This window comes from Trichechus manatus, unplaced genomic scaffold (assembly GCF_000243295.1).
Source record: "Trichechus manatus latirostris isolate Lorelei unplaced genomic scaffold, TriManLat1.0 scaffold00024, whole genome shotgun sequence".
In the NCBI taxonomy this organism is placed as follows: Eukaryota; Metazoa; Chordata; class Mammalia; order Sirenia; family Trichechidae; genus Trichechus; species Trichechus manatus.
The window spans coordinates 19,123,399-19,135,086 of NW_004443960.1; the positions used below are offsets into that span (position 1 = coordinate 19,123,399).

The 11,688-nt window shown below is 40.4% G+C and overlaps 1 protein-coding gene across 1 annotated transcript in view; it reads left to right on the forward strand.

Moving 5' to 3' along the window:
• LOC101344022 (ATP-binding cassette sub-family A member 3-like) overlaps positions 1-11,688 on the forward strand; it is a 139,319-nt gene that overhangs the window by 41,867 nt on the left and 85,764 nt on the right. The window contains 3 exon segments of the mRNA XM_023728327.1: positions 1,324-1,497; positions 2,245-2,423; positions 3,168-3,302. Of these exon segments, the coding sequence (XP_023584095.1) occupies positions 1,324-1,497; positions 2,245-2,423; positions 3,168-3,302 (488 nt within the window).

An 11,688-nucleotide genomic window follows, 5' to 3' on the forward strand; every position in this document is an offset into this window, starting at 1 on the left:
TGTCCTTTGGACCGGGGTCCCTGTGCAGAGAAGCTCCTAGTCCGGGGGAACACTGATGAGAAGGCTGAGAGAGAGAAAGCCTTCCCCTGGAGCTGACACCCTGAATTTGGACTTTCAGCCTACTTTACTGTAAGGAAATAAATTTCTCTTTGTTAGCCATCCACTTGTAACATTTTATTAACCTCAATTCTCCCTTTAGCTACTGCCCAATTTCCTTGTGTTCGTTTATCACAAAAGTTCATAAGAGAACTGCCTGTGGTGGTTGTCTCCAATTTATCCCATCTCATTCTCTTTAAGATTTTAATTGTGAAAAATAAGACGCATTGATTAGTGGATAAAACATAAATGTTCTAGTTGGTGGATGAGGTATGTGGAGTGAGGTAAAGAGGGAAGGCAAGAATCACTCCTAATGGTGAGATAATATCTGTTGCACTTCATAATATCCACTTTTAAATTGGGATGCTGAGTTTTAACTCCTGATGTGTAGTTAGTGAATCTCTTGACAAGAATTTTCTTTTCAGTGTTTTATCATGGTCATAGTTTTACAACTCTTAATACTCTAAACCACATCTTTTTCTTTGACATCAGCATTGTATTTATCTGTTTATTCAGGTATCCTTTCTCCCCCCCATTATCATGACATCTTGTTGAGGGCCACCACTCATCTGTTAGTTTGTCATGCTGTGGTGCCTTGCATATAGCTATGATACTGGAAGCTATGCCACCAGTATTTCAAATACCAGTGGGGTCACCCATGGTGGACAGGTTTATCCAACGAGATGGATTGATATAGTGGCTGCAACAATAGGCTCAAACATATTTACTATTGAGAGGATGGCACAGGACTGGCATTGTTTCGTTCTGTTATATATGGGGTCGCTATGAGTTGGAGCTGACGACCTAACAATCATGACATAGACTGAACCCCAAAGTGTCTGGAAACACAACCTATGTATTTTTAGATTATGCCAATAGAAATATCTTAAATTTACAATTTCTTATTCTGAGTGATAATACATAAGTATGAAAATTTTCCATTAAAAGCTATAATATTCATCATCACTGCATATAGATGGATAAATTCAAGAAAAGTTAGTTCCTCAAATGTTTCATTTCAGCCTTTAATTCATTCAGAAAAATGTTTGAGCACTTACTATGTGCCAGGCATTTTATTATATGCTGGGGGAAGCAATGGTGAAGAAAACAGACATAGTCCTCTGTCTCATAGAGTTTATTTTCATGTGCTATTGTAATAAAGATATTTTTATTTTAGGTTTTGGCAAATCATTTTAATTGACCTTATAATTTCCTCCTTATATGCAGCTTTTTATGCTGTGTCTTTTGGAGGATTCCTGTATTTTGCCACCTACTTTCCATATACCATCATCTCTCAAAGCTATGCAAAGATGACACTCATCCAGAAGCTGGCTTCTTGTCTCAGCTCAAATATTGCAATGGCACTGGGAACTCAACTCCTAATAAAGGCAGAAGCGGATAGTGAGTAGTATTTTGCCTTGCTCTGGTAGATATATATCTTTGCTGCCTATCGGATATTCACATTTTAATACTGCTTGATATTGCTAAACTGCCCTCCAAAAAATTAGACTACTTTATATCATCCACTATAGTGTGTGTGTTCCCACATTCCTTCTAAAAATTTACTACAAGTCTGTTAGGGCCTCTTCCTACTCCTCTTCCAGAATTGCCACCCTCTGTCTAGTGGTAGAGGAAGAAGCAACATGGGTTTGCTTTTAGTAATTTCTTTCTTCCTTTTTCCATCCATGCATTATCTACAAAAGATTCTTCTACTCATTTGTTCTGTAGTCAGCATCTGTCCCAACTTCTCAATGATTATAAATATTTTTCCAAAACTATATATTCTTGTGAACATTCAGCTAGCATGAGGAGGGGTGGAGAGAGAAAGGTCACTTCTTAATCCATAGGTCTGTTTATTGTTTTTAAAGCTTGTTCTCCTGACCTTTTGTATATTTTATTTTTGCTTCAGTTATTAACAATTACTTTTTGGTTTAGGGTATAGAAGAGAGTGCCTTTCATGAGTACGTACTCAGTTGTCCCCTTGGACAACCTAAATTCTAAGGGTATAAGAAAGTAGTTGTTCACAGTAGGTATCTCTAGAGAGTAAAAACACATTCTTTTTCTTTACTGTTTAATTATGATGGAGATAAATAACTCTATTTTAGTCTCAGTTGGAACCTATGTTAAGTGTCTCCTGTTGTGTTTTAGATATTGGAATAAAATGGAGTAACATTTTGTCATCAACACAAATGGATAACTTTGTCTTTGCGTATGTACTGGGAATGCTTTTATTTGATGCTTTTCTGTATGGCCTTGTGACCTGCTATATAGAAGCTGTCTTTCCGGGAGAGTATGGTGTGCCCAAGCCATGGAACTTTTTCTTGCTGGTGAGTTACAATGCTTCTGGTATGGAGAGAGACCACAATCCTTAAGAACCTGTTTGGTAATAGCTGTGAAAACCAACATGAATTAATTTTGAATTAAATTTCTATAATTTAATCAATAGATCAAGTGAAAGAATAATTTTCACCTATACTCCAGCCATGCTGAGTCACTAGCCTTTTCATAATACATTTTAAGCCCTCTTATATATATATATATAAATGTAATTAATCTGTCAGTCATGGCCTGCAACCCCAAACTTTACAAATTGTGCCTTTTCCAGCCAAGTGTTTCATAAAAGATTGAACTCAGGGCATAAAGAAATGAATATATGGTGGGTGTTTGGATGCCAGTGTGGAGAGGTTTAGTTATTTCCCATATCTGGGCACTGACTACCTGCTTCATTTCTTGAGTTAGCCCAGATAGCTTAGAGTTAGAACCACAGATAATGGAGGGCATCTACATTTTGCCCTCGATTCTCAGTCTTTTCCCTTAATGCCATTGGCTTATATATGGCTCAGAAAAGTGATACAGTACTTTTCACTGTGAGATCATTTTGGAGTTATAATTTTAATAGAATATGCTGTTTTATACCATGGGGATTCAAATTATAGCCAATTATCTCCAAAATTTAATCCCAAGAAATTTCCTGCAATTCATTGTAATACAAAACAAAACAGGTCAAAATATTTTTAAATGCTTCATTTTTCAGTGCCATCATAGTGATTACATTTTTTTCCCCTTCTTAGCACTCTTATTGGTCTGGGGAACCAACTGAGAGGAGTAACGAAAGAATCGAATTTTATGAATCACTTCAAAGCCAGTATTTTGAGGCTGAGCCTGCTGACCTGGTGGCAGGTGTCCAGATCAAACATTTATGCAAGGTATTGTTTCACAGGTCTCATTTTCTTGATGGGTCTGAAATTTAGTTTACAGTTTATTATAAATGTTTGTTACTGAAAATACCAAGAAAAATAATCACATACGAATAAAAGGTCATAGTCATCATGTTTCCTTTCTTTGAGAAAAATCCAAATGAAATTTATGTAATATATTACAAAAAGCCACATCTTTCCTTTCTTCTTCCTCCAAAATAGAATTAGGTTTTCAGTAAACTATAGTAGTATCTACAAATGTTCTTGTTTTTAAAAGTAGAGCCAAAGTGGAGCCTGATGATTAAAGTATGTGAACATTAATTTTTTGTTCACAAATATTTATTGTTGCTTGAAACCACTAAGTTTTGGTAATTTATTACTCAGCAATAGAGAACTAAAATAGATGTGGGTACCTGGAAGTTGGATGCTGCCACAACAAAAATCTAAAAATATGGAAGTTACCTTCGTACTAGGCCGTGGGTAGAAGTTGCAAGAACCTTGAGGAGAATGTTAGTGAAAGCCTAAAGGGCTTGCAATAGATTGTTAGCAGAAGCCTGATGTCTTGGAGGTGGCTGCCTTTGAGAGGTTAAAGGGAAGTGAGGAAAATGTTACTGAAAACTGGAGGAAAGAAGATCCTTGTTATGTAATGGTAGAAAGTTTATCAACATTGTCACCTGTGGTAATGTGGAAAATAGAAAAAGTACCTAAGTGGCCTAAATGTTTACACTAAGGAGATTTCCAGGCAGATTGTTGAAGGAACATCCTGGCTTCTTCTTGTTGCCTTGTAGTAAACTATAGTATAGGTATGAGGAGAGAGATAAGCTAAAGAAAGGACTGTGAAACATGAAGGATCCAGATAACTGGTTTTGAGAATTCCCAACCTCTCCAGATGGCAGATGCTGTTAAAATTAAGAAATGTCTTCTAAGCAAAGATTAATTCTAGAGCACTGTCAGAAAAACATGATCTAAAGTTGAAGCCAAGTTGGTGACTGTAAATCCCTTTATTTGAAGACCTCAGAAAGATCTAAGGTGGTGCCTCAGAGAACTATTCAGTGGCACAATAGAGATTCTAACAATCTGAGGGCATTATTCTTCAGGAGCCTGAGAAGAAAGCCAAGGTAGAGAAGGGATTATCTCAGATATATTTGTGTGTATGGCTCTTGTGTCTAGATAAACTCAGTGTCTTAAAGAGAGTTATACTAGAAGACATACCACCAGCTTGTACCTAAAAGTACAGAGAGAGTACAAAATGAAAAGAGGCCTTTGAACCACCAAACTTCTAGAGGCAGAAATAGGTTGAAAAGCTGAGCTGCAAACATGGGCTGCTTTTCATGGCAAAGGAAGGATGACTCAGATACCAGAACCAAGCCCAGAGGGTGGAGCTAAGGTTGATGGAGAATTATTCTCTGGTCTTATGTCCTAATCAAGGAATTGTCAACATGTGCCCTGCTGGAGTTCAGAAATTCTATGGACAAGTGACTCCTGTGTGCTTTGTGTTTTCCCCTTTTTTGAATGGGAGTGTGATAGTGGTTAACCTACATTTGTCCCACCATTTTATGTTGGGTTTGTGTGTGTGGAGGGTGAGGACCGATTTCTTGAATCTTTGGTTCAGAGTTATTCTGATCGTGAGGAATTGTACTTGAGGAGGCATTATCAAGAACTATAACAGAGGCGCCTCATTCACACCTTGATGTGATTTAGGTGACACGATCCTGGAGTTTGAGCTGATGCTGTAAATGATTGAGAGTTTTGTGGAACTTGGGAACAGGTGAAAATATTTTGCAAGTGGCAGGAATATGCATCGTTGGAGTCAGGGGGGACTATAGTAGCCAGCCTCACGATGGCTGCCAGGGATTCTCCTGATATTCATACCTACGTGTTGTCCCTTCCTACAATGAATAGACCTGACCTGTGTGGCCCATAGAATATTGTAGAAGCTAGGGTACATGACTTTCAAGACTAGGTAATAAAAGGCATTGTGGCTTCTGCCTTGGTCTCTTGAATTGCTTGCTCTGGGGGAAACCAGCTACCGCGTCATTCACGCTGTTTTATGGAGTTGCTTATGTGGACAAGAGCAGAGGTTTCAGAGAAACAACCAGTACTAACTTGCCAGCCATGTGAGTGAGCCTCCTTGGAAGAAGTTGCCCTGGTCTCAGTCAAGCCTTCAGATGATTGCAGCCCAGGTCAACATCTTGAGTGCAACCTCATGGAAGACCCTGAACTTCTTCCACCCAACTAAATGACTGTGTTTTACAGGTGGGCCTAGAGGACACTTGCCAAAGCAATAAGGAATGTGCTAGTGAGAGAGACCCCAACATCACTGAAAACTGCTGACAGTAGGAGATACTATTACAAAGCTGGACTCACTGGTAACAGTGGAGATGACAGAATTCCAAAATAATAGAGGCTAGAGGATGACACAGGAAGCAAAAAAGTATCATAATAAGTGGCCAGTTTGTAACAGCAGTCAGGAAGTGCCTAATCCACAAATGATGGTTAATGAAACATAGTTCCCTTGAGGCAAGATAGATGGCCAGCCAATGAGGGTATTTGTTCAGACCGTACAACCAGAAGAAAGGAAGGATTGATCATCAGGAGGCTGAGGACAAGTGCTCAGGCTGAGGACAAATTCATTGTTTCTTCTATAGTTTCCAGTTTTCAGAACCTGTACTCATTGTCTGAAGGAGAGACTGGGTTGTCGGGAGTAAGTCCCTGCATTACCACAGGAAAAACACACAATGATTACCTTAGTTCTTCTGCAAAGGGACATATTGCCACTAACTTGGGTAGCCATACCCAAGGATTCAAAGCATCGTCATGGGCCCCTTGTCATAGTGGGGGCATATGTAGGCAAGTTAATAAATGGAATCATGGCCCTCGTCTGGCTTATAATGGGCACACTGAGTCCATGGACTCACCTGATAAGCATTTCCACAGTTGCCAAATGTATAATTGAAACGGGCATACTTGGTAGTTGCTGTAACCCCTATATTGGTTCCTTGTCTCTAGGAGAGCCAAGTAGAATCTTCTGAACCTGCTTACCTCCACAGGCTAAGATGGTAAATAAAAAACAATATCACATTCTGGAGAGAGTGGTAGAGATTAAGGCCACCTTTAAAAACTTAAAGAATGTATGAGTAGTGGTCCTTATCATATCCCCATTTAACTCACTATTCTGGTCTCTGCAAGAGTCCATCTGGATGACTCCTGAAGGATAACAGTGGATCTACCACAAACTCAAGCAAGTAGTAGCACCAATTGTAACTGTTGTGTCAGATACGGTATTTTAGAGGAGATTAACACAGCCTAAGGACATGATATGGGACCATTGACTTGGCAAATTCATTTCCTGCGGACAGGACGTTACAACCAGCCGACCCTATGGTATTAGATGTGTCAGGCTGGGAGAGTATGTCATGTTTATTTTATGGCAGGCTTCAATGAGAGAATCACAATGCTGACCTCTAAGGTTCTGGATCAAGGCCATCCCATTAGAAATGGATAACAAGAGTATACATTTGTTTATTTGCCCAGGGCTATTAAATCTCCTTGGCTCTCTATCCTAATACAATCTGAAGGGGCCCTGAATGATTATACATCATGCAATATATCACTCTGGTCCACTATATTGATGACATTATGTTAATTGGACCAGATAAGCAAGAAATGACAAGTATATTGCAGGTTTTGGTAAGACATATGCATTCCGAGGAGAGGGTAGATAAAGCTGGTAAAGATTTAGTGGCCCACTATGTCAGAAAATTTTTAGGGATAAAATGGTCTGGGACATGCCGAGTATATCCTTTCCAAAATAAAGAACAAATAATTGTATTTTATACCTCCTAGCATGAAAAAGGAGGAATAATGCCTGGTAGACTTCTTTGGGTTTTGAAGGCAGCTGTACACATACTGTACAACTGGGGATATTGCTTTGGCTCCTATACTAGGTGACACTAAAAGTTGCCAACTTTAAGTGGAATCTAGCGCCAGAAAAGGCCCTACAGAAGGTCTAGGCTGCAGTACAAGCAGTTCTGCTGACAGGACATTACAACCCAGCTGACCTTATGGTATTAGATGTGTCATGCTGGGAGAGTATGCCATGTTGATTTTATGGCAAGCTTCAATGAGAGAATCACAATGCTGACCTCTAAGGTTCTGGATCAAGGCCATGCCATCTGCAACTGCAGCAGATAATTATATCTTTTAAAAGAAGCCTTAGAATGCTGTTGAACCCTGGCAGAGATAAAGAAAGTGACCATGGGACAACAGGTAACCACGTGTCCAGAACTGCCCGTCATGAGCTGGGTTCCATCAGACACACCACATCAATAAAGATAGGCAAGGCCAGCAGCAATCCATCATAAGATGGAAGTGGTACATCAGAGATTGAACATGAGCAGAATCAGAGGACATAAACAAGTTGATTGAGCAGGGACTCTAGATCCCTGTGTCATCTACCACTATTACATCAGTGATTCTCCCTCAGCTCACACCTATGGCCATATTGGAGCATCCATCTGACCAACTTGCAGAGGAGAAAAAAGCCTGAGTTTGGTTCACAGGTAGCTCAGCATGTACATGGATGAAAGCCAAAAATGATCCACAGCTGCCCCAGATCCCCACAAAGGTGTAGCCTTGAAAGGCAGTACTAAGGGGAAGTGCTCCCAAAGGCAATACTTCAGGCCATGCATCTGGTCATCCACTCTGTACAAAAGAAGTGGCCTCAGACCACTGAACTCATTGACAATGGCAAATATTCTGGCCAATTAGTTAGGGGCCTAGAAGGAGAAAGATTGGAAGATTGGGGACAAGGAGTTATAGGATATAGGCATGTAGATGGACCTATAGGAATGAGAACAAAGTGTGAAGATCTTTGTAAAGCATGTTAACATCCATCAGAGAATATGTACCACAGAGTATGTGCTAAATAACAGAATAATCAACTAGGCAGAATGATTCAGCCTGTTGACATCAGCTAGCCTTTCATCAGTGATCACAGTACAGATAGCTGTGGTGACAAGAATGCAGGATAGACTTAACAACGTGGGTTCTCACTCATCAAGGCTAACACAGCTTCTGCTACTGCTAAATGTCCAGCATGTCAGCCACAGAGTATAATGCTGAGCACCATTCCTCAAGGAGATTCGCTGGCTACTTGGTGCCTAGTTGAGTACATTGGACCTTTTCAGTTCCTCCTGATAGGGCTTCAATTCATTTTTAATAGAAACCAACACTTATTCCAGGTGGTATTTGCCTTTCATGCCTGCAGGGCCTCAGTCAACACCATATCCCAGGGCTTAAACAGTGTTTCATCTGTCAGTATAGGATCCCACGTAGTATTGCATCAGACAAGGGGACTGACTTTGCAGCAAAGGAGGCAGCAGTGAGCTCACAACCATGGAGTGCACTGGTCTGTTACATACATTCAGATGCTGTCAATTCAATGGAGTGATGAAATGGCCTCCTGAAGGAATGTGAGGCACACTCTTGAAGAAATTAACTTGTGAGGATTAGGCACCATCCTCCAGGATGCAGTATACAAACTAAATCAATGGTCATATAGTGCTGTGTCCTCAACAGGTAAGATACATGTTCAAAAACCAAGTGATGGTCCTACTTAGCAGTACTCCCAGTGATCTACTTAGGAAATTTCTGCTTGCTGTCCAAAGGGAGAATGCTTCCACTGGTGGACACACCACGATTCCCTTTGAATTGTATACTGGTTGTGGCCCAGGCACCTTGGACCTCTTGTGCCAAAGGACCAGTAGGCAAGAAGAGGAGTCATTCTGGCAAGGGTCAATTTACCCTGATCATCAGGAAGTAGACAGAATGACTGTTACATAGTCGGGACAAGGAGAAATACATTTGGCATTCACATGATCCACTTGGATGTCTCTTGCTACTCCCTTGCCTAATTTAACAGTAAATGGACAAATACAGCAGTCATGGCCTGAGAAGTGCTCAGTAACCTTAGGATGAGGGTCTGGGTCATCCCCCAGGTAAGCAATCTAGACCAGCAGAGGTGCTACCCAAGGATGAGAGGACTCTAGAATGGATAGTAGAGGAGGAAGATGATGAATATTAGTTGCAGTGTCAAGACTAGCAACAGGGGGCTGTAATTCATCCTGTCTCTAAGATTCTCACTGGAAAAGTAATCCCTCAGAGTCCTGGAGGATCAGCTTCCAGAATTTACATGAAGGAAGAGTATCCAAGCAATACAAGTAGTGGACTGGATATTATGCTACCCTGCCCAGATTACAGTTTCTGGGCTGGAAGACTTATACCCCTAGCTACAGAGAAGGGTGTCACTGACACTTCAGTTGACAGCCCTCAGCTGTCACTTACTTTGTCAATTGCTTTGGCTAAAGAGAGCCAAATCACCTAAGCTCATTCTGCTTCTTGGGACAACCTAAATCCAGTGACTGGTCAATGTGGAGGTATAATGGCCCTGTCCCCTCAACTTGGGATAACTCTGAAGGGCCATCTTAGTCTGAGACCTCCTTGTAGGGCCATCTGAGACCTTGGAGCAGCTTCACTGCAGCTTATCTTCACCCTCTGCTCAGTTGTCCTTCCATCCCTTCCCTCCACAGGTGCTGATCTTGAGAGCACTCCTGAATAAACTTCCTACATCCTAATGTTCTAATCAAGTCTGCTTCCTGGGATCCCCAATCTGCAGTAGGGACCTCGGAGCTGAGACCAGAATGATGAGAATGAGCCAGACATTTGAAAAGCTAGGGACAGAACACTCCAACAGAAAAAGAAATTCAAAGCTCTAAGGTGGGAAGGAGTTTTATATGTTGAGGAACAGAGAGGATATAAAAGATTGAGTGAAGGAAGCAAAAAAGAAAGAGTGATATGAAATAAGTTTGGCGATGTCAGCATAATCCAAATCATGCAGGGCATTGTAGGCAATGGTAAAGTTTGGATTTCAGTTTTTAAATATTGGGTAATTGTTACAGGAGGAGAGGAACATGATCTGATATATTTTTTTAAAAGACCACTCTGGCTTCTGTGAGGAGTATGAGTGGAAAAAGGAAGGCAAGTTAGAGGCTTTTATAGTAGTCTAGGTAAGAAATGATGGCAGGGTGGACTGAGCTGGCAGCAGGACAGAAGTATAGAGATTCAGAATATATTTTGGTGTAAATACTCAAAAGACTAGTGGATAAGTTGGATGTGTGAGTTTTTTTAACAGTTTTTTAAAAATTTTGGTGAAAGTATATACAGCCAAAGACACCATTTCAGCAATTTCTGCATATATAATTCAGTAACATTGCTCTCATTGTTCAAGTTGTACTACCATTCTCGATATCCTTTGTTTTTAAATAGACTTCTTTAGAGCAGCTTTAGGTTTATAGAAAAACTGTGCAAATTACAGAAGCTTCCTATATAACCCCTCCCCCCTGCACCTTGTTTCTCCTCTGATCATCTTGCATTCCTGTGGTACATTTGTTAGAATTGATGAACCAATGTATTGGTACATTCTTAACTGAAGTCTGTCCTTTACATTAGGATTTATTCTTTGTTTTGTATAGTTCTATGGGTTTTGACACATTCCTAATGCCATGTGTCCACCATTACAATATCGTAGAGAATAATTTCACTGCCATAAAAATACCCTGTGCTCTACCTATTCATCCTTATATCCTGACCCCCAAGCAACCACTGATCTTTTCACTGGTTCTATAATTTTGTCTTTTCTAGAATATCATATAGTTGGAGTCACAGTATATACCTTTTTCAGACTGGCTTCTTGTACTTAGCAGTATGCATTTAAGTTTCTTCTATGTCTCTTCATAGCTTGATAGCTCACATCTCTTTATCGCCAAACAATATTCCATTGTATGGATGCACCACAGTTTGTTTATCTAGTCAGATATTGAAGGACATCTTGGTTGCTTCCAGTTTTGGCCTTTATGAATAAAGCTGCTTTAATCACTCATGTGTTGGTTTTCATGTGGACATGGACATAGATTTTCATCTCACTTGGGTAAAATACTTCAGGCTGTGATTGCTGAATCATATTGTAAGTCTATATTTAGCTTTGTAAGAAACCACCAGACTGTCTTCCAAAGCGGCTGTACCATTTTGCATTCCCACCAGCAATGAGTGAGAGCTCCTGTTGCTTCACATCCTCATCAGTATTCGATTTTGTCAGTGCTCTGGATTTTAGCCTTTCTAATAGGTGTGTAGTGATATCTTGATTGTCTTCATTTGCAATTCCCTAATGACATATGAGGAACCCTGGTGGTGCAGTGGTTAAGAGCTTGGCTGCTGTCCAAAAGGTTGGCAGTTTGAGTCTACCAGCTGCTCCTTGGAAACCCTATGGGGCAGTTCTACTCTGTCCTGTAGGGTCTCTATGAGTTGGAATCGACTTGATGGCAATGGGTTTGGTTTT